The sequence below is a fragment of the Raphanus sativus genome, chromosome 4 (assembly GCF_000801105.2).
Source record: "Raphanus sativus cultivar WK10039 chromosome 4, ASM80110v3, whole genome shotgun sequence".
In the NCBI taxonomy this organism is placed as follows: Eukaryota; Viridiplantae; Streptophyta; class Magnoliopsida; order Brassicales; family Brassicaceae; genus Raphanus; species Raphanus sativus.
In genome coordinates, this window is record NC_079514.1 from 6,298,513 (window position 1) to 6,321,710 (window position 23,198).

Sequence of the window (23,198 nt, forward strand, 5' to 3'; positions counted from 1 at the left end):
CTAAAAGCAAATACATAAACGCTCAGTCAAAAGCCTCATAAACCATAAACCAAGGCAAAGGATCGCTGGTCAACATTTAGTTAATTTCCGTTGTTTCATCGCTGGTTTAAAAGTCTGGTCAACGTCGGTATTGGAATCCTATCGGGATCGTGGGATTGTGGGATTGTGGAGGAATAAAGAAAAGTTCGAAGAGCAGACTTTACTCAACGTGACCATTTTATAAATGTGATATATGTTTATAATATATAATGCGAAAAGGTTTCATCTACTCAAATCATGATCTTTTACAAAAAAAGTTTTTGCTAGTTCGCTTTATTTCCCACTTTTTGACAATAATAGAATTAAAGGCTCTAAAATCATTTTGTATGTAATTCTTGTTTTATTTGTGCCTATGTATTGTTCTCTCTGTAGCACTAATAAATACCATGTGAATGATACGAGAAATCGAATATGACATTTTGAAATATAAATTAAGAATGATCATCAACAATCAAAATCACAAAATGAGACGTATTAAGAATTTGTTTGACTATTACTAATATGAATTACATTACTCTTTTAATTTTCGTCTTTTATGTTTCTGCTTCTAGGTCTTCTTACGTTGAGAAAGAGCCCTCTTCCGTCACCAATTTTTTTTCCGTTAACAATTTTAAAAGCTCCACTGGACAGATATATAGTTTTTAGGCACACTATACCATAATTATTTTGTTTTAAAGGAAACTTTGTCTCGTTTAATAAGATTAAAATGCATCCTTTGTTGACGAGTCTATGATTATATTTAGGACGTACATGATACAATCCCATTACATTGCAATTTTTTTTTAACATAAAACTGGGATATGCACATCATATGGGGCACTGGGGTATGTTCAGGATGAATCACGTCAAAAACCAAATTAACCCTTACGGCCTAAACGCTGTAAAATTAAGAAGTGTCAACAGAAAATAATCCAGAGATATATCATAGATTTAAATAAGAGTGAATTGGTTTAAAATATTAAAAGAATGATGAAATTAAGAAAATGCCTATGATGTAAAAAGTTTGTGTCTATGGAAAAATGTATCATGGCGTGGAATTTAGGATATTAGCTTAGTTAAGACAAAAATTTAGTGTATGAGGTGCAATTTCTCTTTAAATAATAAGATCCAATGTGATAATTGATAAATCAACAAAAAAATGATTTGTATTGTTACATTATGTTGTTGTTGAAAAGTAGAAAATGATAGTGATCTTATTTGTATGGCTTACATTTAAAATACATTGGTAGTAATGATGTGGTCGTTCACGAATTCATTCCATGATGACTTGTTTTTATTCGTTTTCCATGCTATAATGCATGCTCACTTACCTTTATCTTCTTCTTAAAAATGCATGTGGTTAATATTAATGTCACATTGCACTATGAGGAGGAATATTCTGCTCTTACCTAAAGAATTTTTTAGCATCATACTTAATTATCTTTAACAACCATTAATGAATCTCTTAAAGTTTCCAAGAAATACTTTGATCCATTCATCTCCGCTTTTGCCTTTGCAACACTGGTCTCTCCACTTGGATTGCTTCCAATATCAATATCTCTATAATTCAAAAACGCTTCTCTCGGGTTGCTTGACAGTTGACACTTACGGCTCCGCCACACTGAAAAGTTGTCTTATCAAACCCAACCTAGCGTCGTTCCATGTTGTATAGTATAGAAACTTGAACAAGTTTCCTTTCCAGTGAGAAACCCCTGTGGCGGTCGCCAGAATCTCGTTCATCACTCCACCGTAAGGGTTCCAGTGCATCCACACACGGTTGAGGTTCAACATTGTTCTCCAAATCTTCTCATTTCCTTCTTTTGGGATCGGTTTCTTGAGGAAAAGGTAAGTGTAAATAGCGTAGATGTTCCAAAATCTGAAACACTTTGGTGATTCGTAGAAAATAGTACAATGAATTCGTTATATTCAACTTATATCAATTAAATTAATTTGTAGTTAAATTATTACACTAAGATTCCACTGTATTCCTTTTTTTTAATATGGAGGAATTTATAAGTAAATGTTTTCTATTCAATTTTTATGATAAACAAAGTGACCAAATTTTAAAATTTCTATTTAATCAGTTTCTCAAATAAAAATTTGTTCAGTTCTTCATCCGTCACATTGAGCATGTTTGAACCTTGGAAATATATTTTATTTTCCCCAATTTCCCCACAGATATTTGAATAATCTTTTTTTTTTTATTTAACAATATTTTTTTTTCGGTAAAATTATATAACAATATTTGATATACATTTCAGCTCTAAACACACGATCACCACTCTGTTTCAAAATAACCGCCAACAACACCACCTCATATACAAACATAAAACAACCACTCTTAGCTTCTCTCTCACGTAACAGCAAAACTCCGCAATGGCGTCTTCTCTCTTCATCTTCTTCCTCTCTTTCCTCACACACTTTCTTCCCTTCTCTGTTCTCTCAGCCACAGTACTCGAAGATCTCGCCACTCTCACTCCACCTCCCGACTTCGCCACCACCATCACCACAAACTGCCTCCACAATCCTCTCCTCCGTTACTGCAACAACAACAACACTTCATCTCCTCAGGACATCGTCGAGATCTTCCGCTCCACGATCGTCGCGAGCCACCTCTGCAACGAGTCCAAAAACCCTAACTGCGTCGACGACGACTCCTTCCCCAAGATCAGAATCCACAGCCGCCCTAAAACCGCCGCGCTCTACCTCTCTTTCGACTTCTTCTGGAAGTACTGTCCTCTCACCGTCCTCGAGATCCAGCTCGTTAACAACTCTCTCGAGACTGAGTTCCCCACGAACGTTCTCTCCTGTGCTCAGGTTCGGACCATCGACCTGAGTTACAACAAGTTATCCGGTTCTCTTCCGGTTCATAGTCTCTCCCGGTTAACGAACTTGACCCGTTTAAATCTCTCTTATAACCGATTCTCGATCTCGGATTCAGAGTTCTTGAAACGGTTTAGCGCAACCAGTTTCGTACATTCCGGTTTGCTTCCAGATGCGAACCGTTACAAGATGAAAGTCTTGTTGATTGTGTTTTCGATAGTGGTGGTGATCCTTCTCTGTTGTTGCTTGGGATGGTTATGTCTCAAAAGACCTGATTACTTGCCAAGAACGTGTCGGAGAAGCAACAACAAGTTCACATCCGCGATGATCGATGCAGCGACCGATGAGTTTTCGGATCAGAGGCTCGTGAGCAAGAGGGATGGAGTGGATATCTACAGAGGAACGTTGAGAGACGGGAGAGAGGCGAAGATCGAGGTGTATACAGAGAAGGTTTCGAAGGAGAAGAGGCGCGAGTTCGAGGAGGAATGCGAGGCGGTTTTTTTGAAGGTGAGACATAAGAACTTGGTGAGGGTTTTGGGTTGGTGTAGTAGCAGAAACTTGAAGGCTTTGGTTACTGAGTGGACCGATGGAGAAAACGTTGAGACTTGGCTAAGTTCTTCGTCGTTGGCTTCGTCGTGGAGAAGGAGGTTAAGAGTTGTTATGGGAGTTGTGGAAGGTGTGTCTTATCTATCGGAACAATGGCCTGAGATTATTTATGATCTAGACACAAGCAGTGTTTTGTTGTCTGGTGATGGTCAAGAACCATTGATTTCTCAATTCAAGATTGGAGATGGAAACAACTCATCAACAAGTAAACACTCTTTTGTTCTTCTTGAAAAGTATATGAATCTTTTAAAAAGATTATAAGCGAAGTTTGTTATTTTTTTTTTTGTGTTATTTTGCAGATATATTCAAGTTTGGATTGTTTCTTTTGGAGATGATTACAAATCTGAAACCTGATGAGGAGCAAGAAGATTCAGAAATGAGGTATCTCGAGTATATAAGAGTTCATTGTCCGGGTAATGTAGAGAGAGTGATTGATGAGAAGATGAAGATTGAAAAGAGAACGTTGGAGAAAGTTAAGGAAGCGGTTACACTTGGACTTATGTGTACTGATAAACCACCGTTGAAGCAACCAAGCTTCACGCAGATTTATGACATGGTGGTTTCTTTGCATGAGTCTAGCTCAAGGCATCATTAATAAGATGGTGTAATTAGGTTAGGGTTATTGAAGAACTTTAAGCTTTACTCTTTTGTTTTTTGATTTTTAATTGTTTTATGGTTTTGTTAGGGATCTAAAGACATATTTGTATGTTCTATTTTCTTTGTGAAATTGAAGTTTTTTTGATCATTTATTGGATTTTATCAATAGTGGTAGCAGCCTAAAAAGAAAAACTGAAAGAAAGCGAAAACCAAAACTTAATTAATCGAAGTTTCTATGATTATCCTACTAATATAATTCCTGAGAGATTTTGCAAGAACTGAAGAAATGATATTTGCAAATGGGCTTTGATAGCTAAAGCTGGTCTAGGCTTTTTCATGGTTTTATGGGTTCACTATACCCGGCCTGGCTGATGCAAACGGGTCAAAAACTTCGGAAGCTTCTGATATCTGAGACAACCGGCCATGAGACTAGTTGGCAAATATAAACATTTCCAATTAAATTTGATAACTACTACGACGTGACTTGTCTGTTTTTTCCCCCATTGAAAAGCCAACGACAGTTACATATGTACAGACTGTTGATTCTGTATTATCAACTTGAAGCAATTTCAGTTTTATAATAATCTACAAACTTATTAATAAGGCATCAAACCAGTCCATCATGTAAGGCAATTAATATCTTCTTTAATGGGTTTAAATGGTCGAGTTCATACATGGTGGGGCAAACAAATTCAACGCCGGCAAATACGGACTTGTTCCCTTTATAATTTTTCTATAATTAGACTTTAACTCACCATTTCAATGTTACAAGTCACAACGAAGAAGAAGACAATGGAGAGCAACGGAGAGAACGACAAGAAAGTAGAGAGACAATCATCATCCTTCAGGCTTCGAAGTCCAAGCCTAAACGCTCTCCGTCTCCAACGCATTTTCGACTTATTCGACAAAAACGGCGACGGTTTCATCACCGTCGACGAGCTGAACCAAGCTCTCTCCCGTCTCGGTCTCGACGCCGATCTCTCAGTCTCCGACCTCAAATCCACCGTCGAGTCCTACATCCAGCCCGGAAACACCGGTCTCGACTTCGACGACTTCTCCTCCCTCCACAAGACCCTCGACGAGTCCTTCTTCGGCGGAGCAGGAGAATGCGGCGAGTCCTCGCCGGATTTAGCCGCCGCCGCTGAGGAGGCGGATCTCGCGGAGGCGTTTAAGGTGTTCGACGAGAATGGCGACGGGTTTATCTCCGCTAGGGAGCTGCAGGCGGTTTTGAAGAAGCTCGGGTTGCCTGAAGGAAGTGAGATGGAGAGAGTGGAGAAGATGATCGACTCCGTTGACCGGAACCAAGATGGTCGCGTTGACTTTTTCGAGTTCAAGAACATGATGCGCACCGTTGTCGTCCCTTCTTGATTTTCATTAACCAAGTCAATTTTTTTTCTTTTCATTTTCTCAATTGGATTTATCTCATGTAATTTTAAATTTCAGATAGATTTATCTGAAGTTCTGAATGTAATGATCAGATTCAAATGAAAATTTTATTTATACACAGAACACTTGTTGTTTGTTAGTATTGTCGTGTAACAACATGATTACCGGGCTTGTAGCTAAGCTACTCATGACTGGTGGATACCCTTGTAATAATAATCAGTTCGATGCAGAGAGAGCACAAAGTGGAGCTATGTCATAACATTTGTGTAGTTGATTGTCATGGAAGACACGCAAATTAGGACATTAATATTTATGCGTGTCCAAAAAAAAAGGAAAAAAAGGACACTAATATTTATAACAATAGTTATGCTGTGGTAAATTTTGAAAATTAGGACACAAATATTTATAGTTCTTAGTAGAATTTTTTTTTTTGTCATCTATTAGATTAAAGATAAATTTGCAACCGTTCTTACACAAAGCTGGCAAAAGTCTAAACCTTTCCAGAGAGTCAGAAGCCAGCTTCTTAGTAGAATAGGACCCTAATTTTTTTAGGAAGAAAGAAAAGACTCTTTGCAAATGTGTCTTAACTTACATGTACTCCTCAGCCGGCTCTGCCGCTAAGCAACACATATAGTTCCGTGAGACCGTGGGAGCTGTAGCTCTTCAAGATTGATGAACAAGAAAAGAATATATGACTCTCCATGTCACATTTTGGACACGTATTTTATAGCTCAATATTGAACTGATTTTATAGCACAACATGTTGGATTCTGGATATAACCCAAACCTTTCCTGAATCCGAATGAATATCTCTAAACACAGAAAAAAAAATCTTAAATAGTGAATTTCAAACTTGACTTACAAAAATGGAAACTAATATTAAAATAAATATTCAAAATTTAAACTAATAGTTTATGTATTTAATTTCAAACTATTTAATCAATCCAAAGCTAGTGAAAAGATACAAAATTAGAAACAAAAGACAAATGTATTAGATAACACAAAAACATTATGATAAAATTAACATACAAAGAAAAATAAATAAATTAACATTAACTAAAAACAAAATGATTAAATTATTTCAAATTCTAAACTTCTATCCTTAAATACTAAAATATTAAACTATAAATCTTAATCACTAAATCCTAAACCAAATATAAAATATTTTTTAATTAATGCTATTTTGTTATTTTTTATCTGCGTGCTATACAATTTAACCAAATGTGAAGCATTGTCCTCAAGTATATTTAGGCCCATTTAAGAATGTAAGCCCATAATAAATAGCGTCTTTCTCCAACAAAACCCTAGTGATTTTGGCTCTACGCTCGATCTGTTACGTTACGAAACCTCCGGCGTACAGCCGATTATCAACACAAGCGTCGTCGCGGATTTCACTACCGAATCGTCGACAATGTCGATGTCTAAGAGCTCCAAGATGCTCCAGTTCGTAAACTACAGGATGCGAGTAACGATCCAAGACGGAAGACAGCTGATCGGAAAGTTCATGGCCTTCGATCGCCACATGAACCTCGTCCTCGGAGACTGCGAGGAGTTCCGCAAGCTTCCTCCAGCGAAAGGGAAGAAGATCAACGAAGAGAGAGAAGATCGCCGTACGCTCGGCTTGGTGTTGCTCAGAGGCGAAGAGGTTATCTCCATCACGGTGGAAGGACCGCCTCCTCCCGAAGAGTCACGTGCCAAGGGAGGGTCAGGAGGTGGTGTTGTCGCTGGCCCTGGGATCGGTCGTGCTGCTGGACGTGGAGTTCCTACGGGCCCGCTTGTTCAGGCCCAGCCTGGGCTTGCTGGGCCTGTTCGTGGAGTTGGTGGGCCTGCTCCGGGGATGATGCAGCCTCAGATCTCTAGGCCTCCGGTTATGAGACCTCCTGGAGGACAGATGATTCCGGGTCCGCCTCCGGCTTTCGGTGGTGGTCCTCCTCCGATGGGGAGAGGTCTTCCTCCGATGCAGCAGCCTTACGGTATGAGGCCGCAGTTTGGTGGACCGCCGCCGCCTCCGTATGGGCAGAGGCCGATGGGTCCTCCGCCTATTATGAGAGGTCCTCCGCCGCCTCATGGGATGCAAGGACCGCCTCAGCCTCACCCTGGAATGCATCCTCCTCCCGGTGGGTTTGCTCCACCGCGTTCTGGCATTCCACCACCGCCGCCTAATCAGCAGCAGCAGCAGTGATTATGTTAGCCAGAGAATGCGTTTTGTATTTGTGAGACTGTGAAGGCAATTTATTAAGAATCAGTGTTTCATAGCTTTAGCCGCAATCTCTCTGATCTATCCTTAAAGTTTTGTAGATTTGTTGACAAGTGAGTGTGTCTTTGCTTTTATCTGCTTTTGTTTCTTGTCGGAGAGATTCCAATTAAAACTTGTCTCTTGTTATCTCACCATCTTATTTGCAATCCTTTAAATTTGCAATCAGTTTTATATTTGCATTACACCGAGCTAAGTAGATAAGATTAATTGTATTCATTTCATTATCCATGTAAAATGTCACATAGCATTTATAGTACATGATACATTTTTATTCGATACATTTATGTAAAATTAGTGGATAAAGATTCAACCGTCATTAAACACGATAAGGTTTTAGTAGTAAGTACATTTTCTTGTCTTCATATAATCATGCGTTGCCACCATCTCTGTTTCCTTTGCTTGGTGAAGAAGGCACCTTCTCAGATTCCTCTTCCTCAGCTCCAGTAGCCGGTGTTGTGGTAGGAACAGAAGGACTTGCAGGCTTAGCCATTGGGAAAGAGCCATACTTGTGGAAAGGCCATCCTTGGAATGGGAATTTAGACCTGAAAAACCCGGATATCGCAGAATTTGTTGCAGGTTCATCATCAATCTTGACCATGGAGGGTGATGAATAAACCTCGGTGGATTCAGGAACAGGCAATACCGGAGGATGAACATGCGTTTTCTGGAGCTTCTTCTCTATTGCGGCTGATTCTGCTACCGCCATTTTTGGGCTGCGAGAGCATAGCACAAGTGGAGAAGTGAGGAAGGTGAGAAAGATCAGACAGAGAGAGACTTTTGAGATTGACATTGTAGTAGCTGACTTGTTTGTGTTCTTGGACTTTTATCAGAGAGAGAGTTGCTTTTATGTGGAAGTTGCTTGTGATGGTTTATGGAGTCAATGGTGTTGTGATTTTATAGAGTGGAGATCGTAGTTAGGGATGAGTTAGGAGAATAATGTGTTGGAGGCTGATGTTGGATTTCTACTTCTTACCTAAATCTCAATATTCAAAAGTCATGCTTATTGTCATGAGCTTGATGAACATGAACCAGATAAAGGTGAGATATAAACCCATTTTGGTATAAATTTTATATTTTTCTTGACAAAGTTGTTAATTTCATCTTAAATTTTGATCAAATATGAATACATAGATTAACAATGCCACAAAGGGCCAATGAAGTTTACAAAGTCTGCAAATAGGAATGGCAGATTGTTGGACCAAAAACCTTTGTGTTCATCAACTTTGTAAGAAAACAAAAAACCAAAACATTCTGAGAGCCTTTTTTTTCTTGGGGGTTAAAAAAAAAGGAGTCAAGGATATAACATAAAACAGTCACTTTTCCGCGTATGTAATATGCACAAACCAGACGCAGGGATAGAGACTGAAATCATCTTGTGGGTTATTTCTTTTCTGTTGTCACTCCAACCACAACATTGCTCACCTGCAAAAGTTGTGTGTGTGTGTTTAAGTCACTTCATCAAAACCTTCTTATAATGATGTCTAAATAAGACGAGAAAAAAATGACACTCACCAACTTTCCACTTTCGTTAACAGACATGGGGTTTTCTACGACGACGGTTTGGGTCTGAGACGGTGGTGTTGACTGCTGGAAAAGGGTTAAAACCGATGAACAGAGTAAGTATCAGTTCCTTAAGATTCTACGGAAACCATAATCTGATGATAACTCACAGTGGATGTAGAGGGCATTGAACCAGGAGAGGCTGCTGTTCCATTTGGCAGGTTAGTTGGGAAAGGCACCCTTCCATTGCCCATCTGCAGATGATGGAAACAAATAAAAAATCAGAAATCAAATGCCAATTAAGAAGATCTTTTGTACTTAATACTCACATTAACGTTAGTAACGAACTGGCAAACAGCGCATCTAACAGATGGTGCACCGTAAGGATACATGAGGGTTGTTCGACAGTTCCCACAGCTGATATGCGCAGGCTGATTGGCGTGTGCGGGTGGGGTTGCTGTCAGGTTTTCATAAAAGTTAAAACACATTTTTCAGCAGACAGAACAGTGCTGATCAAGTGAAAGACAGATTCTAGAAAGAGTATACCTGGGACAAGGTTCACAGTCTGACAGCAAGAGCATCTTACACTATTCGCCCCACGAGTATACATAAGCATTGTACGACAACCACCACATACAATGTGAGCCATGTCCATCCCTAAATGAGCTGTGTTCAGAACTCAAACAAGTCATAAAATGTAGTTTGCAAAGGCATAGTATTGGTAGAAAGAGTAAAAAAATCATATTTATATATAGATACCATGATGATGAGGAGGAGGAGGAGGATGAGGATGAAGAGGGACCATGTTGATAGTGTTACATAAGGCACAGCGAACGTTGGTAGCTCCTCTAGGATAGACCAATGTATTTCTACAGCCATGACATACCAGCTGGTCCTGCATCTCTGCTTTTTTTTTTTTAATTGATCAAAGAATCAATCACAATTGCAGCCAACCATGTCTCAATACTAAACCTAAAGAACATAACAGAACAGACTCACCTGATTTTTCACAAAGGAGCTGGATTTGAAACCGAAACCCAAAAAATCCAATTCAAAGCCCAAAGCTTCTGCAATCCATTATTACATATGAATCAAAACGGACAGTGTCGAAGATTACAAAATTCAAGAAAATAAAAAAAAGAGATTGGTTCTTATTGATCGTACCGATTGGAGATGGAAGAGGGATCTCGATTGCAAAACCCCGCGAACGCTAGAGCCGATATCCCGAAGAAGAAAAGCCAATCCAAATTGAGAGAGATATGGACAATAAAGATTTCGAAATTTTCCCCTTTTTTTCTTTCTCTGTATTTAGCAATTTACGATTTTGTTTTATATTTAATGATTTTTATTTTTTATTATTTTTACTTGACGCGTTCGGACAACTAGAGCGGTCTTAAAACGCGCTTTATATTATTTATAAGTTATAACCTGTCCGTTCCAAACGGCGGTTCAAACGTAGCGATTAGCTTACGTCAAAACATTAGAATAGTAGTCTCTTTAACATTTTTCATTTTGTCAAAAATCAGTAACATGAAGGATTTGAACAATGTTTCGACATTGGACTAAGAAGGAGGAACACATATAAGAGCGCTTTTTTATTTGTTTTGTATTAATCGATCCGAAAAAAATATTACTCGCAGAGAGAAGATGTAAGTTATCACTTGGCAAGGAGATGTTATGTTACTCGTCTGAACAGAGTCCCAGCCAAATGAGTTTATCAAAAAGCTATGGACTCTCCAAGAAGCATATATATGAAAGCATAAGGGTCAAGAAATCAAGGAAATATATGACACATTTCGATTTTCAACTTCTTATAGAAAACAACACGACAAGGTAAAAGAGTTTTTTAAACAAAAAATAAAGAAAGCAAAGTAGATAAAGATAAACTCTAATGAAATCATTCGATGATAGACTGAATAACACCAGCACCAACGGTCTTCCCACCTTCTCTAATAGCAAACCTCATCCCTTGCTCACAAGCCACAGGCACAATAAGCTCAACCACAATCTTCACCCTATCACCAGGCATAACCATCTTCGACTCCTCATCTTTATCATTCATAATCTTCGTCACTTTCCCCGTCACATCCGTCGTCCTCATGTAAAACTGAGGCCTGTACCCCGCGAAAAACGGCGAATGCCTCCCGCCTTCTTCCTTCTTCAACACATACACAATCGCCTCGAACTTAGTATGCGGAGTGATACTCCCAGGCTTAGCCAACACCATCCCTCTCTGAATATCAGCCTTCTGAATACCCCTAAGCAACAAACCAACATTATCCCCAGCTAAAGCCTCATCAAGAATCTTCTGAAACATCTCAACACCAGTAACCGTATAGTTCCTCGTCTCCCTCAACCCAACTAAATCCACAGTCTCCCCAACCTTCACAGTCCCTCTTTCCACCCTCCCCGTGGCCACAGTCCCACGCCCTGTTATAGAGAAAACATCCTCAACAGCTAACAAGAAAGGCAGCTCGGTCTGTCTCTGAGGGATCGGTATATAACTATCAACAGCATCCATCAGCTCGTAAATCTTATCAACCCACTTGTTATCTCCTCTCTTCACGTTGGGATTCTCCGTAAGCGTCTCCACTGCAAGCAACGCCGACCCGGAGATAATCGGGATGTCATCACCATTGAACTCGTAGGAAGACAAAAGCTCCCGGACCTCGAGCTCCACTAGCTCCAGCAGCTCAGCGTCGTCGACCTGGTCCTCTTTGTTGAGGAAGACGACCATGTCGGGGACGCCGACCTGCTTGGCGAGGAGGATGTGCTCTTTCGTCTGAGGCATGGGTCCGTCGGCGCCGGAGACGACGAGGATGGCTCCGTCCATCTGCGCGGCGCCGGTGATCATGTTCTTGACGTAGTCGGCGTGGCCGGGGCAGTCCACGTGGGCGTAGTGGCGGTTCTCCGTCTCGTACTCGACGGTGGCGGTGTTGATGGTGATGCCCCGGGCTCGCTCCTCCGGCGCTGCGTCGATCTCGTCGTACTTTTTGGCGACGCTGTTCCCCATGGAGGCGAGGGCCATTGTGAGGGCGGCGGTTAGGGTGGTCTTGCCGTGGTCGACGTGGCCGATTGTTCCGATGTTGACGTGGGGTTTTTTCCTCTCGAACTTGCCGCGCGCGGCGCGGACGGTGAAGGAGCGGCGAGTGGTGGTGGATTGAGGAGAGGGTTTAGCGGCGGAGAGGGAGTAGGAAGGGAGGAAGGAGGAGGAGAGATTTAGGGTTTTGAGGTTGGTGGAGATGGAGGGACGGAGGGAAGGAGGAGAGATGAGTCTGGAGGAGGTTGAGCAGGCGGTTGGTGTGGATATCATCGCCATGGGGAGAAAGCTAGGGTTTGGGTTTGGATTTGGATTTGGTGGAGAAGACGAAGAAGATTTTTGGGGATAGAGTGATGGGAGTGAGATTTATCTCTTCGTAAGGAAAATATATGAAGGGCTCTTATTTATTCCTCTATCCGTTGCAACTTCTTTGTCGTCTAGTTTCCTACAAGCCACACATCGTGCCGTTTTTTAATTTCATAAAACGGCAAGACAAACTAATGTCAAGGGATTAAACTACTTGGTGTTTTGTTATTAATCTGTCCAGGCATGCAATTGAAACTTGAGTTTGGGCACTAGATCAGCAAGATAACCAAACTCACCCATTCTTACATAAATAAGCAGATTCTTTGTTCACGTGTTGCTAGCTAAGCAAATATCATCTGATAGCTTGAAAAAGAAACAATCATTAATAGTTGTATAGTTTCACACATTTCAGCGTTTTTTCTTACAAGCCCTTGAAAACATATCTCTTATGTTCTTTGATCCAGTCTCTACCTTTGCTTGCTTTGTCTGCTTTCCAGGTTTTCCTGTCTTCTTGTTTTCCTTCTCCTGATAAACATGGACCAAAAGAGTTTTGCAAGTCAGCAAGAACGAACATAAAAGATACAAAACTTGTCTACACACATTTTGCAATGAAGCAAACACACACCTGTAATGAATTTGAGTATTCCATCTTATTCTCATTTGCATTTGGAGAGTTCTCTGTATTGGTTTCTTTCACCGTTGGGTCAACAAACTCAAGTCTGCAAGATCAAACCAGACATAATGAACACCTTTTGTAAGGACGTATGATTCTCTACGGGTTTAACATTTTTGACGAAAGAAAAAGTACCCAAGATGATCATAGAGGAGCTTTAACCAAGGATCTGTCTTCAGGTACTCTCCCACAATTGAAACTGCATCCACCACTGTACATATAAAGGCGACATCAGTGAAGTGCCATATAACATCACCTCTTGAAGGGTCAATTCAAGAAATGACGTACACCAAAACTTTCTAGAGATGCACCACTTCTAAAATCAAACACACAAAGAAAATTATTTATGCTCTACAAACTTGCATGTTTGTTTCTCATCTTGAGCTGCATAGTTCTTGTCCAGTTCCGGAAGAGTCTTCTTTAGACAGCGCACCTGCGTTCATTAAAGTGCATGCACCTTAAGTATAGGAATAAAATAGAAACGAGCTAATCTGCTTCATCGCCTTATCCCTCAAATCCATACAGAGAGACAAGAGTTGTGGAATGTGAAACAAAACAAGTTAAATTCAGGGCAGCAAATAAGCTTTTTTTAATGGACGCTGCAAAATTCAGAATTTCACCAAGCAGTATCCAAGGAAGACATATAAAGCATTACGCATGCCTCATTCCTGAAGCATATGTGGAACATAGTTATTCCAGACACATGTCTCGGTTTCAAAAGGAGAAGGTTATCATGAATTTTTTCAACTGGATCGTAGAAAAGGCTAAAAATAAATCATGTTCTGACAATAAGAGCGTACCTTACAAGTCAACCAAGCTAAAAATTTCGAGTTATCAAGCCGATAGAACTTCATAGATCCAACTTCTGCAAGAAGAGGAATAAGGAAAATGAACAACTAGAGATCACCAAGCAATCCAAGAGTTGATGAGAAGCATTTAAATTACAAGCAATCTGAAAATAGTGGTTCTGGTAGGTGTGTGAAACCATAGAGAAGAAATGTACCTTGAGTTTGACAAACGATCTCCATACACTTCTCTGCAAGTAACAGTAAATGTTGATATTCAGGATATCCTTCCACAAATAAAATCTCATCCAGTTGCCTGAACTTTCCAGCATCTTCACCTTTCTACAGATTCGACAACTAACACTTGTGAGAAACGAAAAATCAGACTGTGAAACAATAGTGAATTGAGAGAGAGAGGCAGGGAGCATAGAATGAGTGACCATCATTCTTGCTTCGTCGAAAATAGGCAACAAGATGAAAACAGGATCAACGGGAGTGGCCATATATAAGCTTCCATCTGTAACAAGAAAACAGTCCATGAACATATTATTATTACTCAAAATTCCTAGTAAGCAAGCATTAATGTAGACTTGATATATAAGATCAGTAGAGGAATTACCTTGAGAAATGTAATCTCCCAGGAACCAAGAACCATATGGCTGCTTAAACCATTGAATTTCTTGAAGCACTCCATTACTAAAAAGATAGCATGTTCCATTTTCTGCCGAAAATTATTACCAAAACAAATAAGATGATGTTACTCATCTGAAGAAGTTTTCTCTTACAACACTAAATAACAAGCTTGTCAATAATCTATGTCCCATTACCTGATTTTGGATGGCGAAGTGTTAATAGTTCTCCAGGTTTGTTTCCGCCACATCCTGAATCTTTTTCACATATGAAACGATATCATGTTATTTTAAGCATCAAGAATCTATTATTATTCAGACCACACATTTTCGATCATTGATAAACACTAAACATCACTTTTTCATAGATATTCCTACACCAATGCATAACCTAAAGTCGTGTAGGTTAAGAATAAAACAAAACCTGAATGAAGTTAGAAGAGAGAACCTGAGGCAATGAGAACCCTTGTCTTCTCAGCTCCTTCCCACCAAACAGTACAACTCATTTTTATCAAAATCTTTATCTTTAAGCTTTAGCAAACCAAAATCGAAAGAATCTGACACCACCAACAGAACAATTCAATTATAAATCACTCCATCAAACCCACTCAAGACGATACTCTCCTTCCCTAAAACCCAAGTAAGCTAAGACTAGAGATTGCGAAAAAACCCTTAATACCAATTCGATGACATACCGTGATGAACGCTGGCAACTAGTGAGGCGAATGAATCAGGACGAGGTTTCTTTAAGGCAATATCATCGAACAGTTTGTGCGACAGACAGATGAAAAGCCAGACAGAGAAACGACAGGAGACCGGATTGGCGTCATGGCAAGGAGTAGCGCGCGCATTCAAATATGGGCTTGGGCTTGGGCTTGGGCTATTGACAAGAAAATTCAGGCCCATAAACAAATAAAGGTAAATTATTTGCAAATAGTTCCATAACTTTAAGAATATTAGCCAGATTAGTCACTATATTAGTTTTGGTAACAATACAACCCAAGTAATGAAGAAGTTTCAAGTGTCCTATTCAGACACTGCGGCGAATTTGAAACAATCACCATACACTTCTCTCCAAGTGAAAAAATGTTGATATCCAGTTTATTTAATACTTGCTTACAGATAAAATCTTGTTTGTGTTGTGGGGATAACATAGAAACTAACATTAACATATGAGAGGCAAACTTCAATGGAGTCTTAAAAAAACTTGACAATAGCCATTAGCCGGTAAAGAAAAAGTAGATAACTAGTTATATAACATAACCATTCAAATAACATAGAAACTACATTAAGACAAAGGAAACAAACAACACACAAAAAAGGCTAATGAGTGATGATACTAACTACTACTACTACATAAGAAACCAAGAAACACAACAGCAAAGAGAGTCAAATCCCATGACACTCCTAAATAAAATACCCATTACAAAAGACAAAGGTATAATAATACTTGCTTGTGTTTAGTGTTCTTCTTCTCCTTCTTCATAATCTTAACAAACCCCATCTAATAAAAAAGCCAAATCTTCAAACTGTACAGCTTTCTCTCTCTCTCCATCTACAGGTGGAGTAATCCATGTTAAAAAATCCGGATAAAACAGCTTTTTTTTTATAGAGAGAGAGAAGTCATCCTTGATGCATGACACGTTCATGAGCATAAACTGTATACAACACTGACTGGCTTCTTCGCTGCGCCTTTCAAATAAACTCTCTCGAGCTTTCCATTGGACTGAGGACGCGAGACAGCTGTTTCTTGGCAGCTTTGTTGCAGTACGTTGTCTAGCTCTCCACAAGCTGCTCCAATTAGTCCTGCAAAGTTTTATAACCAAGAAAAATAGGTTTTTGTTAAAAAATTTTAAGCATACGTACAAAGCAAGAAACCGTATGTGATGGCGTTCTCACCTAGAAACAGAGGAGATGGCTTTCCTGGTCTTGATTTGTACTCCGGATGGAACTGAGCTCCAACGTAAAACGGATGGTTAGGCAGCTCAACGATCTCCATTCGCTGACCAGACTCGTCTTTTCCCGGGAATGTGAGTCCAGAGCTCTCTAAACGTGGAACCATTGCTGGATTCACCTTGTGAGATAACAACATCATGTTTTAGATTCAAACTGTCAAAGAGATAAGCTGAAAGTTGTTTTTAAGTACCTCAAATCTGTGTCGGTGTCTTTCATCAACAAAACTTCTGTTCCCATAACTGAAACAACTCCAAAGAACAAGATTAATCAGTTTAATGCATCAAGTTAAAAAAAACTTGTTTATCTCTCTCATGCTTACAGTTTTGATGATTTGGAGTCTTTAGCTTGGAAGTAAGTTCTTCTTGAGCCTAACCTCATAGTGCCTCCCATATGCGTTTTTGATCCCTGCTTCAGACAAAAACATTACATTTAAGTAGAGTGAAGTTAACTGAAACTTGTGGAAGGGAACAAACCAAACCTCAGGCATGAAGACAACACAAGGGTTCTTGGTATTGGGATCAAGTTCAGTGCTGTTTGCATCTGGCAAACCGAGTACGGTTCTTGCATACTCGATCACAGCGAGTTGCATCCCTAGACAGATACCAAGGTATGGAACTCTGTTCTCTCTGGCGTATTTGGCTGCTAGTATCTTTCCTTTTACACCTCTATTCCCAAAACCTCCGGGAACAAGAATACCATCAGCACCCTGAAAGACAAATATATTTGCTTGGAAACCTAATCAACAGAGAAGTTCATCTTGACATATATATGGGAATGAAAGAATGTTCAGACCTTAAGTAACTTCCAGACAGCCTTATATGCATCTGGACTCTGCATAGAGGAATCATTGTTTGCTTTCAGTTTCTAAGGTTTTGTGATTAGTATAAAGTGTTAGACATACCTTCTTTTTCGCTTCTTGTTCAAGATCACTAGCTGGGATCCAGTCTATGACTAGCTTCTTGCGCCTAGCCACAGAAGCATGCAAGAGGGCCTGATCACCAACCAACACACATTCTGTGGTTATGAAAAGAAGCTTGGGTTTGTGGTTATAGTTTATGGAATTGATGTACCTTGTGGATGGAAAGGTAGGAATCTAAGAGCTCAGTGTACTTCCCCACCACAGCAATTCTGACCTGTTTTTTATTCATAATGAAGTCAGAGTCTAGCTGAAAACAAGTGAGATAAACTAATCCTAAAATGCCAATAGTAGAACATACTGGAACATGCAACTTGTCGCTCATTTTAGCCATCAAAGACCACTCCTCTAGTGCAGGCTCCTTGGCAACTCTGTTGTATATAGAGATATCAGTATTTGAATGAATGATGGATACAAAGAATATGAGTAAGCCAGACACACCCTTTAAGGTTCAGGACGCGCAAAATCGCCTCGTGTGCCTTCTGTTCCTGCTCAAACAAGTCAAAAATGTTAAGACATTGGTAATGACTGATGAGAACAACCTGGTATAACTTTGAAGCGATGGTGGGATGAGATAGCTACTCACTTTGAGAAGCAATGGAATGTGCCAAATGTTGGGGCAATCATAGAGAGTGACAACGTTTTCCATCTGCAAAAATGATTTGTATTTTATTCAACATTGTTTGTGTGAACATAGATAAAGATTTAAGTTTGGTTTACAAATATTACATACCGGAACTTGGCAAAACTGAGAGAGCTTGGCCTTCACGTTATCTTCAAGTGGCTACAAAATCAAGTTCAGTATAATTAACTCAGAGCTAAGATTGAACAACAAAACTAAAAATTTACACAGGATGAAATGAAACCTCTGTGCTTCTGCAAGCCAAGATGTTAGGGCTCAAGCCAAGGCCTCTCAAGTCTCTAACGCTATGTTGCGTTGGTTTAGTCTTCTGATAAGCAATTAGACATTGTTAGGACAATCACCTCCACCAGATGAAACAAAAAATTTCAAGAATCAAGAAACTTGCCTGTTCACCAACAACATTCAACACAGGCACAAGACTGACATGAATCAAGCAAAAGTTCTCAGAGCCTGAAAAAGGTTAAAAAAAAAAATCACTAAGACTTGACATGATCTTAAGTAAACTTTGACTGTTATGCCTCAATGAACAACATACACACACAAACCGTTACTTACCTACACGATAGGAGAACTGTCCAAGAGCATTAATAAAAGGCATGGACTCTATATCTCCTGCAGAGTTCGAAGAGTAGCTCCATGTTTTAAAAACTAACTGAACAAAACCTGAAAGAGAGAGTTAAAATTCTCTAAATTAAATAAAGTTACCTATGGTTCCTCCAAGTTCTATGACACAAACATCAGCTGGACCTGACTGTCCATCAACTGGAATCCTAGCCGCACGCTCAATCCATTCTTGAATTGCATCTGTGATATGAGGAACTACCTACAAAACCCCATAAAGGACTTTCAAAAACCTTCATCTCTCTCTCTCAGGGGACACATGGTCTAGGTATGTGGTGTCAGCATGTTCTGTAACTTACCTGAACAGTCTTCCCAAGATAATCTCCTTTCCTCTCTTTCTCAAGCACATGCTGTTTTAGTTAACAAATGTCAACGTCTGAGTTGAAAAATCAAAATCAAACACTCCAAAATGTTTTTGTATTTTTCCTCATGTAGATAACACAAACCTTATAAACCTTTCCGGTAGTTATGTTGTTTTCACTGGTCAGCTTAATATCCATAAACCTCTCATAGTTCCCAAGATCAAGATCAACCTTTTCATTTAACAAACAAAAAAATTCATTTCTTAGTGGTTCTTGACCTAACTAAATTGAATTGACACTTTCCATTTAAAGAAACAGAGCAAATTGGTCACTAAATGTTGCATTACCTCGCCACCATCGTCCAATACATAAACTTCACCATGCTCGATAGGCGACATGGTCCCAGCATCTATGTTTAAGTAAGGATCTGTAAATTTTCACATAACCAAAAAAATAAATAAAAAAATTTCTGACAAAAAGTCATGAGGATCTCAACATGGGTTAACAGTGAAAGTAGAACAGATTAAATCTTGGAATATTCAAGATATTTTTTAAAAAACTTTGTCTGCACGCGTGAGAGGTAGAGAAAAATAAGCTCCTTTTTCATGTTCGTTGGGGCCAAGAAATCAAATCTTGAAACTTCCTTTTTTCTTTTTTCAGTTTTGTTGAGAGGAAAAATAATCAAAAGAAAAAAAAAATGAAGAAAAGAAAAGAAACGAACTTTGCGTGAGAGAACAAGAAACAAGAAGGTGACATGTTCGTTTTACATGAAAGAATTGTTGTGATAAGAAAAGAGAGAGAGACCGATTTTAATGGCCGTGACTCGGAAACCACATGATTTGAGGATGAGTCCTATGCTACTTGCCGTGACTCCTTTTCCTAGTCCACTCACGACTCCACCTGAAACCACCACATACTTCATCTTCTTCCCCCTTTTGTTTCTTGAACCTCTTAGCCCTAAGAGAGAAATAATATACCCTTTGTTAGTAAGACTTGAGAGACAGAGCTATAAAGATAACAAAACAGAGCATAGAAACAGAGGACATGCATATAGTTTTAGTTTTGTCCCCATAAATAATGGTCCTAGAACTAGAGAAATTCAAAGTAATTATTATTTGTTTAGAGTTCTGACATATTTCATTTCTACGTCATGAGTATTTATGCTTTACAGAATCTAGAATCTGTCCCAAGTAACTAAGAAAAAACAGAGAATAGTGTCTGTTTGTGTAAGAGAAAGCAGGTTTTGGTTCTTTAGTGTTTCAAAAAATAAAGGTTGTTTATAACAGAGAGGAGCAAGAAAGAAACAGAGCACGTAAAACAAGAATCTGATGAGTTCTTGATTTTCTTATGTTAGGGGTTGAAAGTGTAGTGATATTAGAAGTGAACGAACAAGGTTAAGTAGAGGAGATATTGAACTTACCTAATTTTATAAAACGAGAATTGAAAGTAGATATTTTTTATCCAAATGTGAATGAATGAGAGACGGAGTCGGATGGTGAAGGTCCTTTTATAAGGAGAGTTCCACTTTGAACCGCGGAGGCTGTGTATGTTTCATATTTTAATCGGCAGCTAAATTCGTAAAGAGTAATTTGAGTGTGTTAGATTCGGGTTAATTATGGGTTTCCAACTTAAAACCAATTGGCAATTAGTGGATTGACCCTAACCCTTTATATAGTAGTAGTATAATTCTTATATTTCCGATGTGGGATGTTTCTCATCAATACCCTCACTCACGCTCAGACAAACACCGGTGTAGTAGTAGTTATAGTAAAGTAGGTCAAAGGATTTTATTGCTCTGATACCATGTTAGATTCAGGTTAATTATGAACTTCCAACTTAAAATTAATTGACAATTAGTGGATTGGCCCTAACCTTTTATATAGTAGTAGTATAATTCTTATATTTCCGATGTGGGATGTTTCTCATCAATAGAGTGGAAATTCCAATAGAGTTACGAGATTGGACGAAATTTTTACACCGTATAAAATTTGAGAGTTATATTGATTAAGAGTTTAGGACTAAGTTTATTTTTCCTAACTAGTTGACTTGTCTGCACAAATTTTCACACTAATGTTTTTTTTGTTGTTGTGGAGATTTGTTAAGATTTTATATAGATTTGTCATATTTATATGAATGTCAATGCTATCTGCAATCAAAAAAAAAATTACCGACTAACCGCAATAATTAATCAATAGTTATAAAAATTGTTAAAATATTATTTTAAAGTAATGATTTGCAAATATAGGATACAATAACAAGAAAATGAAATTAACTAGTCGCAATCACAAATCTCAGAAAAGGCAAATGAACAAGACCTTTTTTTTTTAACAACTGAGTAAGACCAATATATGTGTCTCTGGCATTAAGATTAAATAACCAACTATCCAATTTGGATTAAATATTCTAGATAACAAAAATACTCATCATATACAGTTCAAATCAGTTATATTTATCCGAAAATAACCATGAGTAAGATTTAGTTTGATAACTTTGTATTCAACATGTCCAATTTTGTTCATAAATACACAAAATAACTAATATATTTGATTTATAATTTTAATTTAAGATATTATGTTTGGATATGTTCGGGGAGTGGATTGGATTCAATATTGATTTTAGGATATATCAATTTAGAGCTAGTTCGATTGTTTACACAGGTCGAATCGGGTTCATAACCCTAATTTTTCTATTGGTTTGAAGTCGATTTTTCTGATATAGATATTTTGCCCAGCTCTATACCAACCTAAGTAGATGCTGTTTACCTATATATCACACTCTTGGCAGACAACAAGATGCGTTATATGTGGTTAGTTGTGCGGTTGTCTCTTGAACTAAAGCTGATTCTCTTGAAGAAAGATGTACGAACTAAAATTATCAAAGCGGACTGACAAACGAAGAGGTAATTTTTTTGTGGTAAAAAACAAAGAGGTAATTTATTCTGGTGTTGCTAAATAACGGCAAAAGATATGTGCACAGTTTACAAACGGTAAGAGATGGTTGTAAGTAGTCTTATAGTTTTACTTTAGATTATAATAGCATATATAAGCGATACATTTCCTACTGCCGTATTAAAAGAATACTAATCATATATGTTTGTAAAAATAGATTCTAAATTATTTGTATATTTAAATTTTGTTTTATGAGTGCTGTGGATAAGTTATTATATGAAATTGGAATTTATCAAAATTTGGAAACAGTGATGTTAACTGTGTATACGTGAACCGTTCACTGAACAGTATTTAATTTTCAAATAATATAGTGTGGCAGTTATATCAGTTATAACTTATATATATATATATATATATATATTTTTTTATAACTTATATATTAACTACAAGTTACAACCACGTTACTGAATGAAATTCACCCAACTGGGATAACAACTCCAAACTTATATAGTATATTTTTAAAAAACTTGGACAACAACATGATTCTGGCCCTTTTTCAAAAAAAAAAAAAAACAAACATGATTCTGGCCCCTACAGCGAAATCAATAAGACCAAGGCCCTACGTCCCAACCAATAGGTCTAATATTTTCTTCTGTTGAAATGTTAAATTTATATATCAATTAAAAAAATAATGTTTACAATACAGAGATTTTTAAAATGCCACTACATTACATTAGCTTAGTTTCTTCCCAGCCATCTCTGCATCAGAAGACTTGTAAATTCAGATGGAGGATATTCTGTTTCGAATGGTCCTGTCTAGAGACTTCATAAGCTAGGCCTAATATTTTCACATCATATTCTTTCAAAAAAAAAATATTCACATCATATCTGGGTTAAAAAAAAATAACCAAAGTGTTTTTATCTTCTTCCTTTTTTGGAGGGAAAAACAAAGTGTTTTTACCGCTAAATATATCTGTATTTTATTTAGATTTATATATTTTTTAAAAATACTTGTCATCATAGTGAAAGATGGTTCATTATATACATTTTAGAAATTAATATTATATCTAAGGATTTTTTGTTGCAACAAATTAAATTAAAATCTTTTATTTTAGGATCACTCATCTTCAAATGATTTTTTTTGTTGGAGATGCCAAACTCCCTTATACATATACTTTGAATTTAATATGATTTAATTTGATTGGATTATACGTTATTTAAATATATTAAATTTCTTAACAACAAAAAATAA

The 23,198-nt window shown here is 38.1% G+C and overlaps 8 protein-coding genes across 15 annotated transcripts; 3 read left to right on the forward strand and 5 right to left on the reverse strand.

Moving 5' to 3' along the window:
• Positions 1–2,390: 2,390 nt before the first annotated feature.
• LOC130511145 (protein NSP-INTERACTING KINASE 2-like) lies at positions 2,391–4,042 on the forward strand. The gene is made up of 2 exons (XM_057008007.1): positions 2,391–3,652; positions 3,747–4,042. Exons 1-2 carry the CDS (start codon positions 2,395–2,397, stop codon positions 4,040–4,042), a joined length of 1,554 nt encoding a protein of 517 aa, XP_056863987.1. The 5' UTR covers positions 2,391–2,394.
• A 614-nt stretch (positions 4,043–4,656) lies between these two features.
• LOC130511895 (calcium-binding protein CML42-like) lies at positions 4,657–5,553 on the forward strand. The gene has a single exon (XM_057009736.1). The coding sequence runs from the start codon at positions 4,807–4,809 to the stop codon at positions 5,410–5,412; it is 606 nt and encodes a 201-aa protein (XP_056865716.1). The 5' UTR covers positions 4,657–4,806; the 3' UTR covers positions 5,413–5,553.
• A 1,174-nt stretch (positions 5,554–6,727) lies between these two features.
• LOC130511975 (uncharacterized) lies at positions 6,728–7,835 on the forward strand. Its single transcript, XM_057009975.1, has one exon. It carries the CDS (start codon positions 6,842–6,844, stop codon positions 7,610–7,612), a length of 771 nt encoding a protein of 256 aa, XP_056865955.1. The 5' UTR covers positions 6,728–6,841; the 3' UTR covers positions 7,613–7,835.
• Positions 7,836–7,885: 50 nt separating this feature from the next.
• LOC108855842 (uncharacterized) lies at positions 7,886–8,564 on the reverse strand. The gene has a single exon (XM_018629756.2). It carries the CDS (start codon positions 8,475–8,477, stop codon positions 8,055–8,057), a length of 423 nt encoding a protein of 140 aa, XP_018485258.2. The 5' UTR covers positions 8,478–8,564; the 3' UTR covers positions 7,886–8,054.
• A 230-nt stretch (positions 8,565–8,794) lies between these two features.
• Positions 8,795–10,516, reverse strand: LOC130511976 (protein LSD1-like). Of its 5 annotated transcripts, none has more exons than XM_057009980.1 (8): positions 10,352–10,516; positions 10,187–10,254; positions 9,947–10,090; positions 9,734–9,844; positions 9,517–9,644; positions 9,358–9,441; positions 9,200–9,271; positions 8,795–9,109 (listed from the first exon to the last, which is right to left on the reverse strand). In XM_057009980.1, the coding sequence occupies exons 3-8, from the start codon at positions 10,086–10,088 to the stop codon at positions 9,068–9,070; spliced, it is 579 nt and encodes a 192-aa protein (XP_056865960.1). In that variant the 5' UTR covers positions 10,089–10,090; positions 10,187–10,254; positions 10,352–10,516; the 3' UTR covers positions 8,795–9,067. The 5 variants fall into 5 exon arrangements, with proteins under 5 accessions (XP_056865960.1, XP_056865958.1, XP_056865959.1 ...); XM_057009978.1 differs by having other exon boundaries at positions 9,734–9,853; positions 10,352–10,512; XM_057009979.1 differs by having other exon boundaries at positions 9,200–9,274; positions 10,352–10,511.
• Positions 10,517–10,961: 445 nt separating this feature from the next.
• Positions 10,962–12,610, reverse strand: LOC108855636 (elongation factor Tu, chloroplastic). Its single transcript, XM_018629502.2, has one exon. The coding sequence runs from the start codon at positions 12,504–12,506 to the stop codon at positions 11,085–11,087; it is 1,422 nt and encodes a 473-aa protein (XP_018485004.1). The 5' UTR covers positions 12,507–12,610; the 3' UTR covers positions 10,962–11,084.
• A 280-nt stretch (positions 12,611–12,890) lies between these two features.
• Positions 12,891–15,455, reverse strand: LOC108851836 (uncharacterized). Of its 2 annotated transcripts, none has more exons than XM_057010085.1 (11): positions 15,316–15,455; positions 15,069–15,177; positions 14,819–14,872; positions 14,611–14,712; positions 14,432–14,508; positions 14,210–14,333; positions 14,007–14,071; positions 13,570–13,639; positions 13,342–13,417; positions 13,159–13,252; positions 12,891–13,058 (listed from the first exon to the last, which is right to left on the reverse strand). In XM_057010085.1, the coding sequence occupies exons 2-11, from the start codon at positions 15,124–15,126 to the stop codon at positions 12,942–12,944; spliced, it is 837 nt and encodes a 278-aa protein (XP_056866065.1). In that variant the 5' UTR covers positions 15,127–15,177; positions 15,316–15,455; the 3' UTR covers positions 12,891–12,941. The 2 variants fall into 2 exon arrangements, with proteins under 2 accessions (XP_056866065.1, XP_018480807.1); XM_018625305.2 differs by having other exon boundaries at positions 14,819–14,878.
• Positions 15,456–15,853: 398 nt separating this feature from the next.
• LOC108848243 (uncharacterized) lies at positions 15,854–20,630 on the reverse strand. Of its 3 annotated transcripts, none has more exons than XM_018621557.2 (21): positions 20,479–20,630; positions 19,863–20,015; positions 19,406–19,485; positions 19,203–19,289; positions 19,056–19,106; positions 18,841–18,958; positions 18,691–18,747; positions 18,521–18,585; positions 18,359–18,442; positions 18,226–18,276; positions 18,079–18,141; positions 17,934–17,980; positions 17,794–17,863; positions 17,647–17,709; positions 17,478–17,567; positions 17,369–17,407; positions 17,055–17,282; positions 16,896–16,981; positions 16,767–16,815; positions 16,520–16,694; positions 15,854–16,426 (listed from the first exon to the last, which is right to left on the reverse strand). In XM_018621557.2, the coding sequence occupies exons 2-21, from the start codon at positions 19,978–19,980 to the stop codon at positions 16,266–16,268; spliced, it is 1,782 nt and encodes a 593-aa protein (XP_018477059.1). In that variant the 5' UTR covers positions 19,981–20,015; positions 20,479–20,630; the 3' UTR covers positions 15,854–16,265. The 3 variants fall into 3 exon arrangements, with proteins under 3 accessions (XP_018477059.1, XP_056866064.1, XP_056866063.1); XM_057010084.1 differs by lacking the exon at positions 20,479–20,630 and adding an exon at positions 20,191–20,422; XM_057010083.1 differs by lacking the exon at positions 20,479–20,630 and having other exon boundaries at positions 19,863–20,171.
• Between the last annotated feature and the right edge of the window lie 2,568 nt (positions 20,631–23,198).